Source organism: Bolinopsis microptera, chromosome 8 (assembly GCF_026151205.1).
Source record: "Bolinopsis microptera isolate Bmic1 chromosome 8, MBARI_Bmic_1.0, whole genome shotgun sequence".
In the NCBI taxonomy this organism is placed as follows: domain Eukaryota; kingdom Metazoa; phylum Ctenophora; class Tentaculata; order Lobata; family Bolinopsidae; genus Bolinopsis; species Bolinopsis microptera.
This window is the reverse complement of record NC_087079.1, coordinates 3,393,306-3,419,256: the sequence shown is the minus strand read 5'-3', so window position 1 is coordinate 3,419,256 and position 25,951 is coordinate 3,393,306. Positions and strand designations below refer to the sequence as shown.

The 25,951-nt window shown below is 37.1% G+C and overlaps 1 protein-coding gene and 1 long non-coding RNA gene across 3 annotated transcripts in view; both read left to right on the top strand.

Moving 5' to 3' along the window:
* LOC134819497 (uncharacterized) overlaps positions 1 to 25,951 on the top strand; it is a 64,965-nt gene that overhangs the window by 25,979 nt on the left and 13,035 nt on the right. Inside the window, exon 14 of one of the 2 annotated variants that reach the window (XM_063829452.1) lies at positions 23,367 to 23,519. The exons of the other annotated variant lie outside the window; for it this stretch is intronic. Within the exon in view, the coding sequence (XP_063685522.1) occupies positions 23,367 to 23,519 (153 nt within the window). The remainder of the gene's footprint in view (positions 1 to 23,366; positions 23,520 to 25,951) is intronic. 2 annotated transcript variants of the gene reach the window in all.
* LOC134819713 (uncharacterized) lies at positions 7,004 to 12,068 on the top strand. Its single transcript, XR_010160793.1, has 5 exons — positions 7,004 to 7,502; positions 7,733 to 7,826; positions 7,942 to 8,078; positions 11,594 to 11,680; positions 11,838 to 12,068. It is a non-coding gene; the product is annotated as an uncharacterized LOC134819713 (long non-coding RNA).

Genomic DNA, 25,951 nt, shown 5'->3' with positions numbered 1-25,951 from the left:
AGGTGGACACTGAGGTTGATCCAGCGACCAATCAAATATGGAGGGCAAGAGCCAAGAGGAAGCAAATGTAAGTAATATTGACAAACCAGTTGTGTCGCTGTCCAGTGTCTTTGCTGTGTGGATTTATCTTGTCGACACAGCGGTTCGTGTCAAATTGACCACATTTGTGAACGCTGAGGAAGGGAATTCGGATTACAAATTTATAATAGGGGAAGTACGGCTCTTTATAAAGATATGATTTAGTAAAAGTAATTGCTGAATCATTAACACAATGAAAATGTGCATTGTATTGTAGATTGTATTTAACTGCAGTCAATGAATAAAAAAGTCTGGTTCGTAGCTGAAACTTTTTCCGCCACAGTAAATGTTTTTAAATCGGATAGAATATTTAAAGGGGAAGCCAAGGGGTATTTTTGGGTACTTTGGGGGATTTCATTCTGGGGGATTTCGAAGGCGTTCATAGGCTATCGCTATCCATTATCGGTATGAAATCTTTTATCTAGATAAACAGATAAAGATTTAGGTTTTATCTAGACAAAACCGATCATTTTTCTGCTGAAGGCTAAAGCCAAAATGTTATCCAAATTTCATAAAAAACTAATTGTCGACTTTAAACATTGTTTTACCAGTAATCTTGGCAAATAAAAGTACCACTTCCTTTCTTTTGAAAATAGTAAAGCACCAGTTTTCTTCTCCTAAGAAAAGTAGTGCACCATGACCATTTCTCCTCAAAACAATAGACCAACGGTTTCCTTCTCCCGAGAACATGAACAGTAGTGCACCAGTTCTCTTCAAAATAGTAGACCAACGGTTTCCTTCTCCCGAGAACAGTAGTGCACCAGTTCTCTTCAAAACAGTTAAGCATTAAATAATTCAGTAAACCGTTTCCTTATCCTGTGGATAACTTGGAGCAACAGATTCCTTCTCCTGGGAACAATGTTTCACGCCCAGAACACTTACGGAATACAATTGAGTGCCCTGCCGGTATTTTTGACTCTCGTTAACAGTAACATGCTCGTGCCCATGCCCGTCTCCAGAATGGTTACAAAGGTAAAACGCCAGCACCCTCAAGAGAACAATACCAATAACCTTCTCTGGATTTCTACAGTTCATACAGTTCTACAGTTCCATAGGTATACAAATGTAAATAAAGCTCTTAAGCACACATCCAAGTAAAATGACATCCAAGGAATGACATAAAGATCTCTTCTCTGTGGGGTAGTCAAACAATATGATGACCCTATTAAAGCTGAACGAATAACAACATAGTTGAAGGAATTACAACATGAGTTGGGTAGGGCAAAATGTCAAAGTTACACCCCTCTCATCCTGAGCTGTATTTTACTAAACTAACAGTCACACCCTGCTCCTGTTACACTAAGCTAACAGTTACACCCCGGCCCCTGTGTTACAATAAGCTAACAGTAACACCCCGCCCCCTTTGTAACACTAAGCTAACAGTTACATCCTGCCCCCTGTGTTATACCAAGCTAACAGTTATCAGGTGTGCGCAGGATTTTTGAAAGGGCAAAGCGCCGGCTCTGAGGTTACCGTTGCGAGCAGCCCCCGGAAAATTGTTCGACTGGATTATATACTAAACCAATAGGATATCAATACAGAAGGTTCAAAGCAGCAGTTGATTAGACAATTTGTTATTAGTAATATTTTGAATTTAAAACATTGGACAAATTAAAATTAAAGATAGCACGAGTTTTAAGTTATTCTGGATATCTCCAGTCTGAAAAGATGCCGTATGGCTTAGCGTACGCTTTTTGGTACTGGATCGTGATGTCCCATGATTCTGAAATAATGATGTTTTTTGACCCTTCTGATTAAGACTGAGGCTGATCCTCAGTGCTTTCCAATTATATTAATCTGCCTATCTCAAATCTCTTTTGAGCCTCATCATACCCACTCAACTATGAGGATTGGCTTCCTAGATTTAGGAGCAGCCAACCCATGGAAATTATATATGCACAAGGCATGTGTATCGACCTAATTAATTCGAACCTACTATATTCGTTTAAAAATAAAACTTTTGCATCATGTCATTAACGCAAATGTTTGTGAAAATGTTTATAAAATTGTTTATAAAATTATTTTGTTGCTCTGTAGAAGGCAATTAAAAAAAATTCTGGGTCAGCATTTCAAAAAGAGCCAGGGGCGGGGGCCGGCGCGGGGGGCGATCGCCTACATCGCCACCCGCCTGCGAACCAGGCCTCCCACCCTCAAATTCCCTAAAATTCTAGGTTTTAAAGGTGGTTTTCTTGGTTTTCAAACCCTTAATTCAAGGTTTTCAGATAGCCATTTTCAAGGTTTTCAAGGTTTTTTAAGACGAATATGTATGTTTGCACTACGAAAACTTGTTAATTTTATCTATTTTCTCAAAACTAATGAATGAAATAATATAACCTGGACTAGGTTAGGATTGCTCAAAACATAAATGAGGGGACTGGTGGGGCAAAGGATATGATTTTAAGCAAGAAAACTGCCGGAGGCGAAATTTATAGTTGAAATTCAAGGTTTTCAAGCGTTTTTGTGAAAATCCAAGGTTTGCAAGGTTTTTGATTCAAAATATCAGAAATCAAGGTTCTCAAGGGTTTCAAGGTTGGCTGCTGCACACGCCCATGACAGTTACACCCCAGCATCTATGTTACAGTTAGCTAACAGTTTCACCCCGGCCCCTGTGTTTCAGATAGCTGTATGCAATGTCTCTCAAAATTGATTTTATAGCTGTTCCTGATAGAATGATATCTATCAGAAGCTCCCATGGAAAATATTGTTCCTAGCCAAAGTTGCCCCATAAAGTTATCAGCTTTTCAAATAAAATAATCAAAAAAAGGCCTATTTTAAAATTTTGATGAGACATAATTTTTCTAAATGGTCCTTAGAACATATCCTGAAAGTTTCAAGGTGATTGCTCAAAAAATGTAGGAGAAGATGGAATTTTAGTTTTCAAGGCGCGCTATTGAAAACCGCTTGCGCAATACAATTACATGTAATGAGCGATGACCTTTGACCGGTCATACCCTTGACTAGGAACAATAATTTTCCTTAGCAGCAATGATTCTAAACATTTCAATGCTCACGTTTGACTAATTAAGCTAATGATTGATCTGAAAAGAAACATATTGTATAAAGTAAAGTCACTGGTAATTTGAACAGCTAAGAGCGTAAAAATGGGGTTTGGCTAATTAACTCAACAACCAGAAGCCTGAGGACTTAAAAACCAAGCTCTACCCCACTAATAATCTGAATTTTGAACATCCAGTTACCCAAGTTTAGATTATATTCCTAACTATAATCAGCAGTAGAGTTATTTTCATTTTCTCTATTATCACCACAGGCTAGAGCATAATTTAAGTAGGTTTTGGTCTATTAAATCGACAGCCCAGCATGATGCCTGAGGAAGTTTAACCTAGGCTTTACCCCACTTAATATGAATGATCATTTTACTACTCAATTTAAGCCCCTAACTTCAATCAGAAACCGAGTCATTTTGATTTTAAGTGCAGTGGTCGCAACATGCATCAAACTGCAGCATAATTTTGGGTAATTATGAGGACCTTTTTCACAGATGATTTCCAATGCCCATTAAGGCATTCCCAATAATACCCCTTGGCTTCCCCCATAGTTCTAACCATATAATGGCCAAACCATATGTTCTAACATAATTATTTTAATGACAAACCTTAGTTGATTTCATCTTTCAATCCGAATTGAAGCTTGACAGGATATTCCGCCTTTTTTCTGCTGCTGAAATTCTTGTCTACTCCTTCGAAGTTGCAAAGCGTGTATATGTCACTTTGTGTCTAAAGTTCCTGGTCCCTGAAGGATTTTGATTGAGCAGCAGTTAAATACGAATTTTTTAGAATCTAAAGTCCAAATGTATTCACCACAGTGGGCTACCATGCTAGCATAGGCCTAAAATCGACTTTCTTAAATTTCTTTGAAAATAAGCTTTCCTTATTGTAAAACGCTAGCCCGATTTCATGCAAGAAACCGTAATTAAAAACTTTGCAAGATGCCATAATGTCGTCGCGTGAAAAAATAGCATTTTTCACTGTCAAGAAATTTTGCCTTTTTTAGCCTAAAATTGCCTAATATTTATTATTTTGGGCTAAAATGCCTGATCAAGGCAGTTTTTAATAATTGAAATATAGTATAGTACTTAAGAATACTCAGCCATCTAAAAAAAACTGTGTGACTTTAACATTTTCACCTGATTTTTGACCGCGCCTTTTTTATGGCGTGTATTTTAGGCAATTTTTGGGGTATTTAACGACAGAAATCGTTGTTGGTTTGCAATAGTTCGGTATAATGCATGGTATCATCAGAAAGCTTAGACAATTCCCTATCAGATGCAATAAGAATCACTTTGGGCAACTTTGGGCAACTCTGTTTACAAAATTAAGAAACTCAAAAATTGGGTAAAATTTGCTGCATTTTTAGATAATTTATGAGCTCAATTTTGCTATTAAATTGACATATTTTAGTTATTCTCCATGTTTGTGGCATTTTTTGCATCCTAGACCAGATGCATATGGATGAAAAATCAAAATATCACAATTATTATAGTTAAAATTGATAAAAATCCAAAAAATCGTGATTTTAAACGAAATTTTTGAAAATAACAGGAACAATTTTGGTGTTTCAGAAAATTTTGGTCATATAAATGGGCACAACTTTTGTTCTGATCAATATTTTTTCATAATTAAAAAAGATTCGAGTTCCTAAGATAGCTGTCCTTTGTTTACAGTTCATAAAAGAGCTTTAAAATTGATTAAACCTCTAAAAAAACAACTTTTCCTGGGATCAGCCTCCTATTTTTGGACTACAAGATTGCTCAAAATCGGCCCAAAAATTTTTCTGAGACATTTTCGGCCCTGTAAATGATTGGAATCGTATTTTTGTACCCAAATTACCTAATAAACAAAGTTAGGGGCATGCGTGATGGTCTAAAATACCCTATGCTAGCATGACCCCCACTCACAGCCCACTGTGTTCACAGATAATTAAGAAAACAGAATTACAAGTAAAAAGCAGTTATTTAGACCTTTATGAAGCTGTGAATGTTGTGCAATACATCTTTGTGATGTTCTTATCATAATCTCCATTCTAACACTCCTCAGCATATCAACTCTTTCAACCTGAACAGAAATGTAAAATAAAAAGCTTTTTCGTGGCACACCTGTGCATTTTGAGTTTTGTGCCACGATATTATAAAAGTTAAAATTATTATTTATATTTCATATGTAACAATCAAAGCGAGATATTACTTTTAGGTAATTAGTGGTTATCCTCCCAAAAGGATTCTCACCAGTATATAATTTGAATAATCAAATTGAATAATCAAATCTGAAATCAAACAACAAAATACCTTTCTTTTACAGAGCAAATGTGTGACTTTCGTGGTGAATCATATGAAAACTTTCCCGAGTCTGCTATCCTTGTTACCAACTGATCATATCATAGCATAGACAACCGTATGAAACATCCTAGATTATTGTAGTTTGAGAAGTCAAAACATGAATAATTAGCTCACACCTCTGAAGAGGCAATGAAGGAATAAGAATATCACGCATCGAATGGACCAAAGTGCATCAACTTTATATCAAAAGTGTATCAAAGTATCAACTTACTGCCACAAGAATACCACTGCAAACGATACAGTAGTTCTTTACAAAAAAATTCGTTTTTAGATAGAAGGTAATTCTTGGCAGACGACATTGCAAAACTAGACAAGAAAACCAAAACTTTCATGATAACTACTATTTACTGGCCAGTCTGAACTAACAAAATAGTCTGAACTAACAAAATAAACCTCGCCGGTCGATTAGGAGGATGAGAGAGACAACAATAACATGCACCTGAGAAAACAGCAGGTTTGTGGCAGGTATAATGAGTGGCGAGAAGGTTAGCGCTCGATTCATAGGTGATTTTAAATTATATTATAGTTGGTGAGCCGCGCGCCAAATGAAAAAAAATTTCATAAATGATAAATCCAAAATCTAAATTTAGTTATATTCATAAGTCATTTGAAAATACCAAATACTGTCACAGAGTATTAGAAATAAAATTAAACAAACAAATCAAAATTTGTACTTAACCCAAGTACAACGGAAATCATTTTAAAATCATCTAAACTAAACTTTTGATTTTTGAGCCTGCAGCTTACTTTATTAACTTAAAATAAATTTAAAGGCTAAACAATTTTTCGCGGCGGTCATTCAAGATAAATTCGAAATTTTTAATCTAAAATAAGCCCCCCCCCCCCCCCCCCCCCCTATTGTTTAGGAAGTTGACAGACATAATAAAAATCACATAAACATAGTGCCAAAAATGAAAAATAATTTAGCAAATCTAAAATAATATATTAATCCACATTACATTTATATTTAAAAAACATAAAAGTAATTGTATGAAATGAATTAACAATGATTTTGTAAAATGAAAAAATAATTGCCGAATTCGTTTTCGAATTAACTAAACTCAGCTTGTACATTTGTTTTCGTGTGGCTCAGATAATATTATTTTAAAATGGCATGGCTTGCAATATAATCATATAAAAAATGTTTGATAGCAAAATCATTTCAATGACAACTATAAACTTTTCTTAAACTAGCGGGGTTGATTTTGAGAGTTTTCAATTTTGCTTGAAAAAATTGACATGTGACAGCTCCGTTTAAATTGTTTAGCAATATTATATGATATAATATAAAAATTGAAAAAAGGCAAAATAAACGATGAGCCATGCTGCAGTATGCAGTTGCATTTATTAAAAATAATATTGTTGTTTATTTATTTGAATTTTAATATTCTTAAAAATGAATACAATTCAATTTGCAATTCATATTTAATATTCATGATTTATGAATATGAACTATTTTTCATTTTTTTTTTCATTTGGCGCGCGGCTCACCAACTATAATATAATTTAAAATCACCTATGAATCGAGCGCTAACCTTCTCGCCACTCATTTTACCTGCCACAAACCTGCTGTTTTCTCAGGTGCATGTTATTGTTGTCTCTCTCATCCTCCTAATCGACCAGCGAGGTTTATTTTGTTAGTTCAGACTATTTTGTTAGTTCAGACTGGCCAGTAAATAGTAGTTATCATGAAAGTTTTGGTTTTCTTGTCTAGTTTTGCAATGTCGTCTGCCAAGAATTACCTTCTATCGAAAAACGAATTTTTTTGTAAAGAACTACTGTATCGTTTGCAGTGGTATTCTTGTGGCAGTAAGTTGATACTTTGATACACTTTTGATATAAAGTTGATGCACTTTGGTCCATTCGATGCGTGATATTCTTATTCCTTCATTGCCTCTTCAGAGGTGTGAGCTAATTATTCATGTTTTGACTTCTCAAACTACAATAATCTAGGATGTTTCATACGGTTGTCTATGCTATGATATGATCAGTTGGTAACAAGGATAGCAGACTCGGGAAAGTTTTCATATGATTCACCACGAAAGTCACACATTTGCTCTGTAAAAGAAAGGTATTTTGTTGTTTGATTTCAGATTTGATTATTCAATTTGATTATTCAAATTATATACTGGTGAGAATCCTTTTGGGAGGATAACCACTAATTACCTAAAAGTAATATCTCGCTTTGATTGTTACATATGAAATATAAATAATAATTTTAACTTTTATAATATTGTGGCACAAAACTCAAAATGCACAGGTGTGCCACGAAAAAGCTTTTTATTTTACATTTCTGTTCAGGTTGAAAGAGTTGATATGCTGAGGAGTGTTAGAATGGAGATTATGATAAGAACATCACAAAGATGTATTGCACAACATTCACAGCTTCATAAAGGTCTAAATAACTGCTTTTTACTTGTAATTCTGTTTTCTTAATTATCTGTGAATACATTTGGACTTTAGATTCTAAAAAATTCGTATTTAACTGCTGCTCAATCAAAATCCTTCAGGGACCAGGAACTTTAGACACAAAGTGACATATACACGCTTTGCAACTTCGAAGGAGTAGACAAGAATTTCAGCAGCAGAAAAAAGGCGGAATATCCTGTCAAGCTTCAATTCGGATTGAAAGATGAAATCAACTAAGGTTTGTCATTAAAATAATTATGTTAGAACATATGGTTTGGCCATTATATGGTTAGAACTATGGGGGAAGCCAAGGGGTATTATTGGGAATGCCTTAATGGGCATTGGAAATCATCTGTGAAAAAGGTCCTCATAATTACCCAAAATTATGCTGCAGTTTGATGCATGTTGCGACCACTGCACTTAAAATCAAAATGACTCGGTTTCTGATTGAAGTTAGGGGCTTAAATTGAGTAGTAAAATGATCATATTAAGTGGGGTAAAGCCTAGGTTAAACTTCCTCAGGCATCATGCTGGGCTGTCGATTTAATAGACCAAAACCTACTTAAATTATGCTCTAGCCTGTGGTGATAATAGAGAAAATGAAAATAACTCTACTGCTGATTATAGTTAGGAATATAATCTAAACTTGGGTAACTGGATGTTCAAAATTCAGATTATTAGTGGGGTAGAGCTTGGTTTTTAAGTCCTCAGGCTTCTGGTTGTTGAGTTAATTAGCCAAACCCCATTTTTACGCTCTTAGCTGTTCAAATTACCAGTGACTTTACTTTATACAATATGTTTCTTTTCAGATCAATCATTAGCTTAATTAGTCAAACGTGAGCATTGAAATGTTTAGAATCATTGCTGCTAAGGAAAATTATTGTTCCTAGTCAAGGGTATGACCGGTCAAAGGTCATCGCTCATTACATGTAATTGTATTGCGCAAGCGGTTTTCAATAGCGCGCCTTGAAAACTAAAATTCCATCTTCTCCTACATTTTTTGAGCAATCACCTTGAAACTTTCAGGATATGTTCTAAGGACCATTTAGAAAAATTATGTCTCATCAAAATTTTAAAATAGGCCTTTTTTTGATTATTTTATTTGAAAAGCTGATAACTTTATGGGGCAACTTTGGCTAGGAACAATATTTTCCATGGGAGCTCCTGATAGATATCATTCTATCAGGAACAGCTATAAAATCAATTTTGAGAGACATTGCATACAGCTATCTGAAACACAGGGGCCGGGGTGAAACTGTTAGCTAACTGTAACATAGATGCCGGGGTGTAACTGTCATGGGCGTGTGCAGCAGCCAACCTTGAAACCCTTGAGAACCTTGATTTCTGATATTTTGAATCAAAAACCTTGCAAACCTTGGATTTTCACAAAAACGCTTGAAAACCTTGAATTTCAACTATAAATTTCGCCTCCGGCAGTTTTCTTGCTTAAAATCATATCCTTTGCCCCACCAGTCCCCTCATTTATGTTTTGAGCAATCCTAACCTAGTCCAGGTTATATTATTTCATTCATTAGTTTTGAGAAAATAGATAAAATTAACAAGTTTTCGTAGTGCAAACATACATATTCGTCTTAAAAAACCTTGAAAACCTTGAAAATGGCTATCTGAAAACCTTGAATTAAGGGTTTGAAAACCAAGAAAACCACCTTTAAAACCTAGAATTTTAGGGAATTTGAGGGTGGGAGGCCTGGTTCGCAGGCGGGTGGCGATGTAGGCGATCGCCCCCCGCGCCGGCCCCCGCCCCTGGCTCTTTTTGAAATGCTGACCCAGAATTTTTTTTAATTGCCTTCTACAGAGCAACAAAATAATTTTATAAACAATTTTATAAACATTTTCACAAACATTTGCGTTAATGACATGATGCAAAAGTTTTATTTTTAAACGAATATAGTAGGTTCGAATTAATTAGGTCGATACACATGCCTTGTGCATATATAATTTCCATGGGTTGGCTGCTCCTAAATCTAGGAAGCCAATCCTCATAGTTGAGTGGGTATGATGAGGCTCAAAAGAGATTTGAGATAGGCAGATTAATATAATTGGAAAGCACTGAGGATCAGCCTCAGTCTTAATCAGAAGGGTCAAAAAACATCATTATTTCAGAATCATGGGACATCACGATCCAGTACCAAAAAGCGTACGCTAAGCCATACGGCATCTTTTCAGACTGGAGATATCCAGAATAACTTAAAACTCGTGCTATCTTTAATTTTAATTTGTCCAATGTTTTAAATTCAAAATATTACTAATAACAAATTGTCTAATCAACTGCTGCTTTGAACCTTCTGTATTGATATCCTATTGGTTTAGTATATAATCCAGTCGAACAATTTTCCGGGGGCTGCTCGCAACGGTAACCTCAGAGCCGGCGCTTTGCCCTTTCAAAAATCCTGCGCACACCTGATAACTGTTAGCTTGGTATAACACAGGGGGCAGGATGTAACTGTTAGCTTAGTGTTACAAAGGGGGCGGGGTGTTACTGTTAGCTTATTGTAACACAGGGGCCGGGGTGTAACTGTTAGCTTAGTGTAACAGGAGCAGGGTGTGACTGTTAGTTTAGTAAAATACAGCTCAGGATGAGAGGGGTGTAACTTTGACATTTTGCCCTACCCAACTCATGTTGTAATTCCTTCAACTATGTTGTTATTCGTTCAGCTTTAATAGGGTCATCATATTGTTTGACTACCCCACAGAGAAGAGATCTTTATGTCATTCCTTGGATGTCATTTTACTTGGATGTGTGCTTAAGAGGCTTTATTTACATTTGTATACCTATGGAACTGTAGAACTGTATGAACTGTAGAAATCCAGAGAAGGTTATTGGTATTGTTCTCTTGAGGGTGCTGGCGTTTTACCTTTGTAACCATTCTGGAGACGGGCATGGGCACGAGCATGTTACTGTTAACGAGAGTCAAAAATACCGGCAGGGCACTCAATTGTATTCCGTAAGTGTTCTGGGCGTGAAACATTGTTCCCAGGAGAAGGAATCTGTTGCTCCAAGTTATCCACAGGATAAGGAAACGGTTTACTGAATTATTTAATGCTTAACTGTTTTGAAGAGAACTGGTGCACTACTGTTCTCGGGAGAAGGAAACCGTTGGTCTACTATTTTGAAGAGAACTGGTGCACTACTGTTCATGTTCTCGGGAGAAGGAAACCGTTGGTCTATTGTTTTGAGGAGAAATGGTCATGGTGCACTACTTTTCTTAGGAGAAGAAAACTGGTGCTTTACTATTTTCAAAAGAAAGGAAGTGGTACTTTTATTTGCCAAGATTACTGGTAAAACAATGTTTAAAGTCGACAATTAGTTTTTTATGAAATTTGGATAACATTTTGGCTTTAGCCTTCAGCAGAAAAATGATCGGTTTTGTCTAGATAAAACCTAAATCTTTATCTGTTTATCTAGATAAAAGATTTCATACCGATAATGGATAGCGATAGCCTATGAACGCCTTCGAAATCCCCCAGAATGAAATCCCCCAAAGTACCCAAAAATACCCCTTGGCTTCCCCTTTAAATATTCTATCCGATTTAAAAACATTTACTGTGGCGGAAAAAGTTTCAGCTACGAACCAGACTTTTTTATTCATTGACTGCAGTTAAATACAATCTACAATACAATGCACATTTTCATTGTGTTAATGATTCAGCAATTACTTTTACTAAATCATATCTTTATAAAGAGCCGTACTTCCCCTATTATAAATTTGTAATCCGAATTCCCTTCCTCAGCGTTCACAAATGTGGTCAATTTGACACGAACCGCTGTGTCGACAAGATAAATCCACGCAGCAAAGACACTGGACAGCGACACAACTGGTTTGTCAATATTACTTACATTTGCTTCCTCTTGGCTCTTGCCCTCCATATTTGATTGGTCGCTGGATCAACCTCAGTGTCCACCTTGTCTTGATATAAAACAATCGCGGATAGAACAGAATCAGATAAACCACAATTAATCCACCTTTTTATCCAGGTTACGAAGTTACAAAGAGTGGCAGCCAAGAAACGTGATTATCTTCTGAACAAATGGTCGCCGACGACAGCTGAAATTGTGTTATTAGGATAAAAGGACTATTATTTAAAAACAAAAAATGAGTTACATTATATTGGATATTTTGAATATCAGTCAATTTTTAAGAGCCAATTACAAGACTGGCGATATCTGCAGAACGTATAATATTTAAAGTTTGACATTTTGAGATTCGGAACTTCTGTGTACTTCTTTATAAATAACATTCACTTTGAAAATTGAAATATAAAAGCGTTTTCGTTAAAGCATTACAAAATATCAAAAGACTGAAAATTAGCTTCGCAACGAGCAAGAATGTCGTATTATTATCATCGGCCTCGGATTGGTTTTTACACTATATCCTCAAATCATGGCATATAATACAGAAACTGATTATGACAGCATAGTTGGTTGTCGGATTGGTTGAAACTTAAATGCCCTCATATTATTTCATATAATTTGATTGTTATTTTAATTTGTATTCCATCATTTGGGTAACTGTATCGGAAGTAATGAATAGATGGAAAGTGGCTTGTATCTGATTTACAAAAAGAAGTATAATTCATGCAGTCAGGTATTTGAAACCGTGTTACTATTTCAACGGTGACTGGCGGCCACTTTCTGTCGCAATTTTTGCCGCACTCATGAATCCCGGATTTTGGCACATTGAGACAAATTTGGGACAGAAATTTGAGGCAATAGGTATGCCAGGGCTGACTTGTAATCGATCTGGCATGGTAGAGAGGGTACCGGGTCTGTTGGCTTAACTGGACGCTTGGCCTAACTTGACTAATGGCCTAACAAGTAATAGTATACTGAACAAACGGACGGATGGCCTATTCCTAACTTAGGGCAGATTTTAGGCCGATAGTCTACTTGAGGTCACCTGGCCTAACTGCATGAGTGATGTGACCCGTAAGTGCACTGTATTGCTCTTAACATGAGCTGACAGGGCATGCTATATCCTAGCTCGATGACATGGACCAAATTAATTAGTCAAGTACATATTATATAAGTATATAGCCGTTGAGGAAAGGGTCCTTTTGGATCCAGCGCAGCGTCCAGAAATATTGGTGATCCCCCTGAAAACAGCTGATTCCCTTGTGTATGTGTGAGCTAACGAGCTCTTTATTGATGAGAGATATAGGCATGGATCACGTCAGCATGGCCACTTACTCGTCGAAGCACGTCATCGGGCTCATATAGCATGCTTTGTCAGCTCATGGTGAGTAAAACGGTGCACGTACGGGTCTCATCACACTGTAGCCCGTCAGTCCAGTTAGGCCAAGCGACTAAAGGTGGACTGTTGGTCTGTTAAACTTCAATTTAAAGTAGTATTAGACCCCAAACGGTCGCCTGAACTAACTGGTCTTATGGCCTAATTCATGGATTTAGGCGCTAGTCCAGTTAGGCAAAGAGACCTAGAATCATTCAAAACTGGCTGGAAAGGTTAGTTCATATGCCACCTATCATACCAAAGCAAATTCAACTCAGTTTATAAACAAAATAAAGGATATCGGGCCTTAAAAATTGACAAATTTTTTTCGAAAACTAGGCCAAAATTTCGGATTAATTCTCTGCGCGCGGAAACCGAACCTGTATTTTATAAATAAACGTGATAATGACAACAATTTACGTGGCATTATTTGCGCGACGCAAAATCTATAAACCCTCATTATAATGGGGGTTAAACTGTCATTGCTAGCTGTCGTAGCTAGCTCAGTTTTTTAAGACAGCTACCTACGACAGCTAGCGCGCATCAACCCTCATTTCTAGCTGTCTTAGAAATTGCCTCCTAAGACAGCTAGAGCGCGCTAGCTGTCTTAGATTTTTTGTAGGGCAAGACCCTATTATTCTCTGGCCATATATTACGGCACGATCGATTGTTAGATGGCTAAATGACCAACGTTAATCTATACAATTCTAAAACTATGAGCTAGCACTTTAATCTAAAAATACCTTTTTTATATTACTCCTGATTTTTACATTTCACGCAAAACATTGTCGCCAGAGGTTGATCATGGACACTAACAGCTTAATTTGAGATAAATGACTTATGAGTTTCTCTAAAGTTAACTCTAAAGTTGTGTAGTCCAGTCATTTATGGACATTTATGGAAATGAACCTGCAAATGTTCTAATACTCACGAAACTTTGCACAGACCTTCCCGAAGTTATGATGAAACGATTTTCGTTTGGAGACATTTTTTTGACCGTGGAGAAAACCCAGGAGGGCCACGCCCATATTGACCCAATAACGTAACCGACCCCTTGCTTCTGAAGGTCGTAGAGACTTCAAAATAGGCTTGAACGAAGCCGCATATGCATGTTTATATAGGAGTTATTGAGCAACACATGGCCTAAAATCCTTACTTTTCGATAAATTCGCCAAAAACCATTTTGGGCGTGGTGCTAAGCCCATTTTCGATATGATCGTGATGGAGTCTTCAGACAGGATGCAAAAGAACCGCAATTAGCATATTAATATATGACTTACGAACAAACATATGCCTTAAAGTGCTTACTTTTTCAGTTATTGGCGAAAAACTGATTTTCGGTTCCAGAAATCATGCAAAACTATGGGTATCTGGTTAATTGGGCTATGAAGGCCCTAAAGGTTTTCGAATGTGTGCAAATTGTGCAGAATGGCCATGTTTATATACAACTTATGAAGCAACATGTACCCTAAATTACTTACTTTTCGAGTTATTCGGGGGAAAAGATTGTATTATGTTCATTTTTTACCTGTAAAATACAGTCTCACGAGCTACTCTGCGCGCAAGAGGGACGTCATCGCCAAAATAATACAAACGCTATTTACACGCGTTAGAGAGCAGTTAGAGATTTAGGAATTTCGACTCGTTGCTTAGTTTGCTATTTGTCACAATCTGTCAAAATATGAAAGGAAGCAAGTGTCAGCATTACTGCTTCTTGACTTCTCCAAGGCGTTTGACCTAGTAGACAGTGAGATACTGCTACATAAGATGGAGCACTATGGTGTAAGAGGCCTTAGCTTATCCTGGTTGGAGTCTTATCTAACTAACCGGAAACAGTATGTTCACGTCAACGGTTGCAGTTCAGAAAAAATGGGATTGGAACATGGAGTTCCTCAAGGGTCCATTCTTGGTCCTATATTGTTCATTATTTACATAAACGACCTTGCAAATGTAAGCGATATAGCCCATTATATTTTCTTCGCTGATGATGCAAACATCATCGTTTCTGCCGACACGTACACTGAACTGAACATGCGTGCAAACAGAGTTTTAAATACTGTACAGACATGGGTTAAAAACAACGGTCTTAAACTTAATGTAGGAAAAACTAAATACATGATATTCACTAACAGATTACCAGAGGATATAAATATTAGTATAGAAGGACAGCGACTAGTGAAAAGTGAACATGAACGATTTTTAGGTGTCATTATTGACTCAAAACTTAGCTGGAGCCAGCACATTAAACAGTTAAAGACTAAAATATCCAGAAATGCAGGCGTAATGATGAAACTTAAAAGTTCCATTCCGAATAAAGCTCAAAAAATGCTATACAATAGTTTAATTCAATCTCACCTGTATTACTGCGCTACTGTTTGGGGTACTAAATCTTTAAATTCCATTCAGTCTTTATTCTCTGCTCAAAAGAAAGCTATTCGCGCCACTGATTCAGAATATCATAACTATTTTTACGACAAAGAAAAACGTAAACTACCATCTCACACAAAATCCATCTTCAACAAAATAGGAATTTTAGCTCTTCCTAATCTCATTGCTAAAAGCTGTCTAACTTTGATGCACAAGGTTTATATGGGAGTAGCACCATCGAGTATCTGTAGTATATTTGAAAAATCACCGCTTAGACAAACGGAAAGGAGAAATCCAAAGTATTTTGAAATTAAGTTCAACAGATTACGGATCACCGATTATAGCATCTCTAACGTAGGACCACGATTATATAACAACACGATAAACGAAATAAATAAAATCCTTCCCTTCAACGTACCTAAGTTACAAGATAAGTTTATTAATTCATACAAGGACAACATTGTACGTTACTTACAGGACAAACAAAAACTTGACCTAGAAAACCTTTCGTGGACGGACAAGAACTTTGTCCTTTACAACTTTTAAACAAAATATTAGCAAAATATAACAGCTGTAAGAATCCTAAACGTTAGTGCAGTCAAATAAATGAACTGCGATAATGCATTTGACAGTCAGTCACTGCAATTTATTCTGCAACTTATTTTTCAATTTTCACTGCCACACATTTTTTAAACGAAATTCCTTGCGCACCGCGTACTAAAATTACTTGGATTTCTACCGCTTTGATAAATGACTACAAGAAGATGGGGAGTTAATATTGTTGATTTATATAATATAGATTATTTATTCTTTAGTGTAGATTAACTTTATTTTTATATATTTTACCAAGTGTGAAGGATCAACCATACGTTATTGATATTTTTGAAATATTTAACGATAAATTGATATAATAATAAATGATTGTAATATTTTTATTGAGGCACATGCCACCCCATCGCGGGTTTACTACTACTTACTACTACTACTACATGACGATAACTTTTTTTTCAGTTAACTGGTCCTTTAATGCTTTTCATACAAACAAGTTAAAACAAATTCCTTATGTCGTGCATCCTGGGTTTGGACAGGATATGCCCGCTTAAAATACTTACATCGCGTTACATCACATAATTCTGAAACATATATTATATTTAATGAGGTCTGATCGTCATCTTCGTACAGCGTTCGATGTCTGTGTGAAGGTAAAATGGTGATATCCTCTGGATCAGGCAGAGGTCGAGTGTTATCGGGATTATTTCTGTAGTAGTGGAACAGCAATACTACATATATTATATTTACAATAAATTATGCAATATCACAACATTACAATCAACAAAATAAATTTAATCGCAGAATCTCAAATACAAATAATCGTAAATTAAACACAAAAAACAAATTAAACAAGCAATGAATGAATATACAAATTCGCATCCACTGAAAACCTACTCCTTCATAAAATTAATTTTTGACAATAATTTTTAGACGGTAATATAATGGTTACTAATTTATAAGTCACAAATAATAAATCAATACAAATTAATCACAAATACTAAAACAATTAATAGATAATATGTAACTTTATAACTATAAAACGATATTTGTCGATACAAATTACAAAATAATATTAGGTGATTATAAATATAGGTGATATATTAAGAAACTAAAAGTTTCCATGAAATTTCAGAACCTCCTGAATATAATTCCTATTCTTAATTAAATTGCAATTGTAACACCATAATTTCAATAAAGAAGAACAAAAAAGTGTTTGACACAGTATATCTAAGGGGCTAGGTGGCCTAGTGGTTAGAGCATCCGCCTTCTGCGCAGAAGGTTCAGGGTTCGAATCCCAGTGTCACCTAGTCTAGGGAGTAGCTAAGGATCCATTGGATCTATGCGATCTATGCGATGTCATCGGTCGACTCAGCCGAATGATAGGAAACTTAATTGAGGGTTAAATGAGGAGGGGTACCTGTTAAAAGTTCAAGAAACTTCCTAGGATACAGTGCATACTGTAAAACATAGTACTATACTATACTATACAGTAGGAAAAATATGGAAGCGAAATCAAAATAAAAACTATCAAATAAGTATGAAATCGGATGATCGTCTGGTATGCGTTCAATGTACGAATATACGCAAAATGCTCGCTACTGGTATTATATATATATATCATGTGGTACTGCACATGAACAATTCAGGACTGTATCAAACGTTTAACAAAAATTAGTCGATATCATCGTTGAGCAGGAAGCACACTACAAAAGCTAAAATTTAAGTGAAAATGTAATGAGTTATTTATTTATACAGTCTTCCAAACGGTATGGGTCTTTAAAGTTTTATTGGTGGAGAAAAAGGGGGCCCAAAAATTACCTAGCGATTTAAATCAGCGTCACGGTACTCATAGCTCCACTTCAAGAATCATTTAAAAACAACAAATTTTAAATAGTTAAAACAACAAGTTCTAATATATTCCTTCTTTGATGCACCTGCGTTCAATATTATGTGGTTTTCAGGGTAACTTAAAATTGATCTGAATATGTAATTTTAGGGCCTACGAAATAATTTTCACCGGTATTTTGTCGAACTAAACATCCAACACCCTTTGAACAACCTCGATTTGCATGAATCTCGAAAATGGCGAGCTGGAGGCCAGTCTTACCTAGGTTCTATTCTGACGGACGTATCGGAGCTACTTCAGCTAGTGAGTTATGTCCAATTTAAGAAGGTTAAGACAGGATCTGGACGAGTCATTTTAGGCGCTCCCACCAAATCGCGCGCCCAAATTTTAAGAACATTCTTGTGAAAAGGCCCTGAGGGTATATATTAGTGCTTTTCATGCAACAAGTAAAACAAATCCTTTATGTCATGTTTCCAGGGTTTGGACTGGAATTGCCCGCTTAAAGAACCTCCATCACGTTACATTACATAATTTTCTCAATATTAGGCAGTGCGCCATCGACAATAAAACGCGCGCGCTGACCATTGAATGGTTTTTAGCTCTTATTTCGGCCAGCACATTATTTTGGAAACAATCGAAAAGTTATGATACTTCCCATATAACAATTTTGTTGAAATTTGGTCAGCTTACGTAAACACTTATGTTCTACTGAACCTAATTTAGTTTGAGCAATTTCGATGCTCAGAATTTGAGTTATCAACGAATTTATGCCTATTTTGTCATTTTTAGACCCCTTAATCGTAGTGTGTGTAGTGTGTGTAGCTTACGTTGCAATTATCGAGCTCCCTTATCTTTTGTAACTTAGCGATAAGTTCAGTTTGCTGCCACCGCGTAGTTAGCCTTTGCGTGTGTAATTGTACATTATTATACGAGTACACCATGGAGGATGATCTGAATTTGACCCGATCTCAGAAGAAAATCAAGGATTTCAACTACGAAGAAAAGGAAGATGTAGAGGGCTGTGCTGAAAGATGGTTCACTTCGATGGCAAGAGAACTGAAATTAGAAAACTTCGAAATTCGTGGAAATATGGACCAGGAAATACTCATGTCTCCGTCTATCTATAAAAGGTATATGGCAAACTGGGTTATGCAAGCAGCAGACCTCGTACGACGGCAGAGTAGTCAGATGAGCGCTATGATGGAAATCGTTGAGTGCCTCAAGACGGAAGCACTAGCAGACAAGGAAAAGATGGTCAGGTTGCAGGACCAGTTGCTAGTGCAGAAGGACGAACAACTACAGTTGTTTAAGACGTCAGTTGAAGAGACAGTACAAACAACGGTGGAGACAGGGATTAAGAGCTACAGTGCAGCTGTACAAAAGAACAGCACAAGTGGCGCAGTCTGCAACAGTAAAATTCTGAAGAATGTAATGAAGAGTGTGGCTGCAGAGGAGGACAGGAGCAAGAATCTGATAGTGTTTGGTCTGAAAGAAGAGGATGAAGAACAGCTACCAGCTCTGGTTACCGCACTATTGGAGGAGATCGGGGAGAAACCTCATTTTGAAGCGACTAGAGTCGGCTGGAAGAGGCCAGGTACGGCTATCCGACCAGTCAAGATCACCGTCCCAAGCTCAACAGCAGTTCATCAGATTCTGATGAAAACAGGGAGACTGAAGATGGCTGATGCACACAAAAATGTATGGATCTGTCCTGATAGATCCAGTGAAGAGCGTGCAGCAAGGAAGAACGTGGTAACTGACCTGAAGAAGAAGAGGGCTGAACAGACTCATCTCGACCACTACATCCGTAACGGAAAGGTCTGTAGCCGGGTTAAGAAGACACCATGATGACGTAATTCATGTTTCTCGGACACCACCGATCAGTATAATATGCACTTGTAGGGGTATTTTAAGAGTTAACGGACGTTATCTGTATTTGAGAGGCAATTATATTATATACATACATTATTATTTGATTTTTTTTTTTTTAATGTTGGGGCACCCACTTTACCTCCCTATTGGGAGGCTACGTCCGTCAGTTAGTGACTAACGTCTATTGGGGTTCCTCTGGTTGTAGGTGTCAGTAGGTTTGGGTCACTTGGCATGGGCTAGTGATCCCGCCCCTCCAGAGGATAAAGCCTGGTGAGCGACGTTTCCCGTAAGGGAAACTGTCATAATGCTCGTTCACGGGAGAACACCACCCATGCCTGGATGTTCTCCCGGGTACTCGATAGAACAGGCTGCCCCCTGTCATTCTGGTGGGCTGACAGGAACCTACCAGGCATGCCTGAGCCTCCGATGTAATTCTCCCATATCTTTGTTGTTTTTGTGTTATATCTTTGTCTTTGCGCGGCTCAATTTCCGCGCTATACTAAAGTGCTGATTCACGAGTTTACATGCGATATTTGAATTTTGAGTAGACCCTTTTTTTGTCGCAATTTGGCAATTTCTTTGTTCACGTAATTATTGCTAATTTTACGTTTGCTGGTAATAATCTAAGTGCTATATCTCCAATAGCTGGCAGTTTGTCTGATTGTTAGATCCCCTCTAACTGGTAGCGGCCTTAAGGCTGGCAGTTTGTCTGATTGTTAGATCCCCTCTAACTGGTAGCGGCCCTAAGGCGGCATGTGAGTGAATGAGTGAGTAAAAGTGAGGTGTAGGAGAAGTGGGGAAGAAAACATGAATATGAAAGTATGGTACACTGTTGCCAGCTGACTCACCAGCAACAATGCAAGTCCAAGAAGAAAGAAGGAGAGACACTGTCCGTTATCTGGGTGTGCCACCACCGACAGTGCTCCCACTTCTGTGGGGCCGAGGGTGTTGGCTCCAAGAACCAGCCGTGAGCGAACAGCGCCTGACCCCCTCTATGGTTAACTTTAGAATAACAGGACTATGCTTTTCTCCAGGCCAATCCGTTCAGTAACCAGCTGACCCCGCACCACCTCTGATGGAAGATGTGGTTCGGATTGGACTTCGCTAGGATTTGTCAGTTTTTCTGTAGACACTAATGCTCCCTCGAGGAAAGACATGAGCCCCGGCGAAGCTGACCAAAAACGTGGCAGGGATTCTCACCCTGATTTATTATTATTTGATTGTTTCACACTTTTCACATTTCATAATTACTAGGTGGAGGTGATGTTATTGAGACTTTGGGCGGCCAAAAAACTTTTGTTCTGAAAGTTGTCCTCTGTACTTGTTTCACTGACCCACGCTTTATAGCATTTATACATTTCGGCCCATTTTATATGTTTGTTCGAATTGCTGTACATTTGTATACTTGCTATTTTGTAAAAGTTTCAAAAAAAAAAAAAAAAAATCAAGGCCAATCTCTCCCAACTAAATTAGGTTCGGTAGTTAAGTATGATTGGAAGGTTCTGACAAATTTTCAGCATGATTCATGTTCAGGAACCGAAGATATGACAGAATAATACGACAAAAATCAATGAATTTCGTCAAATTACGCGACTTTTACATTTTACACCTAATTTTGCTCCAAAAGCCGCGCACCATCAAATATGGCACCTAGGCGAAACTCACTGATCATTCCAAAAAGGTATGATAAATTTGGTACTGTGAAAATTCTCACAGTCTCTAGAAAACGATGGTACAAAAATTTTGAAAATCCGAGCAAGTTTATTTTTATCGTGCACCGCCTATCAATAAATGTAATAGATTTGTATTGTAGCGCAATGCACTACTGGGTCGCGCGCGCATCAAATAATGCTTCTCGCAACCACATCGGTAGATCGGCAAGATGCACCACTGTGCCTCACCGAGCTGCGAAGGATTGACATCGTGAATCAAAGATTTGTAGTGTTGTAATTAGTTTAAAATGATATAAATGATATATATGATACTGATAGTAATATTATTGGGTGTATTTATGGACGGTGATTCCGAATCATCCCCCATTGGCGTATTGCTATGACGTAGGGTAAAAATTCTTCCCTGGAGAGTTATGGGCAAACAACTGTTTTGGTCACGTGATTAACGGGTGATACTCGTAAAATATCTGTTCCATATATTGGACCGTCGACGAGTCCAACTCGGCGCGCGTCCTGGTAGGTTATAAACCTACAATCCCGTGACAGGCTAGTAAAACACGAATTTGATTGTTTAGGGCTCGGGTTACGGTTATATAGGGTTGTGGTTATAAATGGCTTTGGGGTTATGGTTAGGGTTAGGGTTAGGGTTGGGATTATAAATATAAGGGTTTATCTAAAACCGTTTTGTTCGGGTGCAAAACCATAAAAACCAAAGTCACGTGATAATTTTTGGGCGACCTACTTCTAGGTTGTAAACCTACAAGTATCACCCGTTAAATAATTGATAGTAAGGCCAATCGCTCACGTATCTGGTATCGCGCGATCTTATCGTCTTTATATTAACAAAATAGAAAAGAAAATAAGTTTTTAAATTTTGGTACAAAGTACGGTTTTTAGTTTTAGTTTTACTTATCCGCTCGCCCAAAAATTATCACGTGACGTTGGTTTTTACAGTTTTGCAGACGAACAAAATAGTTTTAGATAGACTTTAAATTAGCCTAACTGTAACTTAACCCCGAAACTATTCATAAGCTATCCTAGCCCTTGCCCATAACTCTCCAGGGCCGAAGCATTTTTACCCTACGTCATGGCCGGGGGTGATTCGGAATCAGCGTCCAAAAATACACCGATTAAGATTAATTTCACAACCAAAGGGCCTTTTCACAAGAATTTCTTAAAATTTGGGCGAGCGATTTAGAAAGAGCGATTTACTTCACGACAATCTGTTGTAAAACAAGGGTTCCAGAAAACCCACTTCCCGATACTCCTGAAACATAACATTTTTTACAGCCGATTTGGACAAGGTCTAGACGCCCTGCAAAGTTTCAGATCTCTAACTCAATTTTAACATGGTTTTTAAGGCACCTGAATATGGCGATTTTGGGGTTTTTACCTAATTTCGTATAACATCAAACATGCTGGCGCGTATTTTGCGCAAATTTCTCAAAAAACCTCCACATAACTATATTTTATTCCTGTCATCTTTAACATTGAATTAGAATGTTTTGAACTTAAATATACCTGCTGAACTACTTTCGATGAGTCTTAATGCCTGGAAAACAATAAAGGGGATATAACAGTATAGGGGGTCAATAGTATTGTGAATATAATGGCAACGGTAATGCTTGCCATCATTGTGATTTTAAGGCACCTGAATATGGCGATCTGGGTTTTTTACCTAATTTCGTATAACATGCTGGCGCGTATTTTGCGCAAATTTCTTAAAAACCTCCACATAACTATTTTTTATTCCTGTCATCTTTAACATTGAATTAGAATGTTTTGAATTTAAATATACCTGCTGAACTACTTTCGATGAGTCTTAATGCCTGGAAAACAATAAAGGGGATATAATAGTATAGGGGGTAAATAGTATTGTGAATATAATGGCAACGGTAATGCTTGCCAGCATTGTGATATGTTTTATGTTTAATAGAAGCCAGAAGCATCAAAACAAAATTTTGCAGCTCCATGCACGGCTGGAAACTACATGACTACATACGGATGTCGTCAATGTAGAGAGAACACCTACAGTGGTCCTGAAGCTACTTTGTGTACTGATTGTCCCGATAGGAAGATCTCTGCTGCCGGATCTACTTCTCAAGACGCCTGTCAATACAGTAAGAATTCTTACAAGTTTCTCTTTCGCTTACAAGTTTCTTTTTCACTTTTTCATACTGGAGCTATAAATCTGGCGCCATAAATATCCTTCTTTAACCGAGCATCAAATATGTGTTAAGTAAACTTTACATGTTCATTGTTCGTTAACCGTGTTTCAATTGTCTAATAATCATATTACCAAGAATTACCGTCGGTACTAAATCTAAACTGGTATGGTATTGTAGGTTTATAACCTACCAAGACACGCGCCGAGTTGGACTCGTCGACGGTCTTGGAACAAATATTTTACGAGTATCACCCGTCAAGTATTGAAATCATATTATCCGGGATTGATATGTCAATGCTAGGCGTATCTCTGCACAATTAAATAAATTTGGACAAACAGACTGATCCAATACAGACTGTTCCAATATGTCTTACGAATCAGAGTTCAGAGAACAGACAGGATTTGAACGCTATCTCTTTCTAGAAATCACTCGAGTTAAAAACTGATTTCTTCCTTCTTCCTTCTGTAAGTGATGACTTACATTTTGTTGTCTTCAGTCGCAACAGTGGACTGTGGTGGTAACGCAATGAAGTTGTCCCTAGCAAATAAGGGTAGTTTTCAAACAATACGACTTAAAGGCAAAGATTGCAAGTTTGAGGGAGACTCCCAAGAAATCAAAACGGACTTGGATAAATGCGGTACAACGGTCTCATTCAATAACACACACATCATTTACAAAAACCAGATGACAGGTATCCCAAACAAAGTTGATTACAATAACGGGATTCATAGAGGAAGAAATCTCAAAATAGGATTCGAGTGTTCCTACAGCAGCATAGGAGTGACTGACTACGGCTCCTGGGAGGTAGCTGGAGAAACTGTAGTTGAAAGAGTGGAGGGTGCTGGTTTGCTACGGTTCCTTCTAGATCTCTATAAAGAAGATAATTTTGCTGAAAAGTTTGTTAACTTTCCGTTTGAATTTATGCCTCTAATTAACGATGATATCTATATGGAGGTTTCGTTGGATTCAAAAGACCCAAATCTTTTTCTGGTAGTGGTCAACGTGCAGGCAACAGACGGTCAGACTGAGGATGAAGGGAGCTTGTCTTATGACCTTGTCAAGGAAGGATGCATCGAGGACTCGACCTTTAAGTTTATCAACACAGATTTAGACCCACAGCCTCTCTCCAACTCCAAATTCAAACGCTTTAGCTTCAAAGCTTTCAGTTTTCTGAACCACCCTACTGAGGTTTACATACACGGTGTTGTCATGACTCATGTTAATGGATATAGGATTTTTGTGGCTTAGCTTAACTTTTTTGTGGTTCTTATATCATTTATTATTTTAGAATTTTTATCAGTTCTTTGGGTACCTATGGTTATTGGTTACTTGTTAGTACCTTATTCAGTGCATGCAGATTGTAGGGGCCATAGAACTTGACTCAAAATCCATTATAACCACAGTTGAATTTTATAACCAATGGCTGATTGAAATTTAAAAGTAAAGATAAAATCTATTTTAGTAATCAAAACAATACTACTATTTGAGAGTCTGTAAAACTATCAGGATGGGATAAATAGGACTTGCCACCCAATGGCAAGTGGCAAAATATATTGAATCTGTTACATCTGTTCCTGTTTATATAAAACTCTGTAACATCAATACAAAGTAGCAAAAGGAACTGAGATCTGGCAATACTACACCTCAGATAAATGAAAAATAATGATAAAGTATTATGTTACTAGACACATTCAATTGTAAAATATAATTTAGAATATAGGTACTGTAGCAACTAGCATGCAAGAACAGCTGAAAACTTAAAATCCCACTACAAAATCCTACAAAAGGAAAAGTAACAACTTTAAAACTGAAGTAACATATTTTTTCAAATAATTTAGTATAAAAACGGGTATTAAAAATATTAATATCTAAATCTAGGAACGTAGTAGACAAATTAATAATTTGTTATTACTATGTCCAACTCAGTAGGGTAAATATCCTTGCATATTACAGGGGGGGGGGGGGGGGGGGGGCAAAAGTTAGTGAACATACTTAAATTTGGCCTTTATAGCTCAGTCACGGAGTGCCCGATTGAGATAATTCTTTCTGGTAGGACCTAGTTTCACCACTCATTCGAGGAATACATCAAATTAAAGAATATTCGTGTTCATGTTTTTCGAATGAAGGTAATTCATTTTCGAATTTATTTGATAGATTAAATGATCAGATCTAGCCAAATTGTATTGAATTGTGTTTGACTATTCAAATTACATACCCTGAAAAAAATGAGAGTTATAGCTTCTCAGATGACCGAGATATAAAGCATAACGAGTTTGTTCATTACGTGTGATCAGGTGATTGGGATGAAACTAGATCTGCATTATGGGAATCGTACAGAGAGCCCAATTGCGGTGTCGTAGCATACTATCACATGATTAGTGATT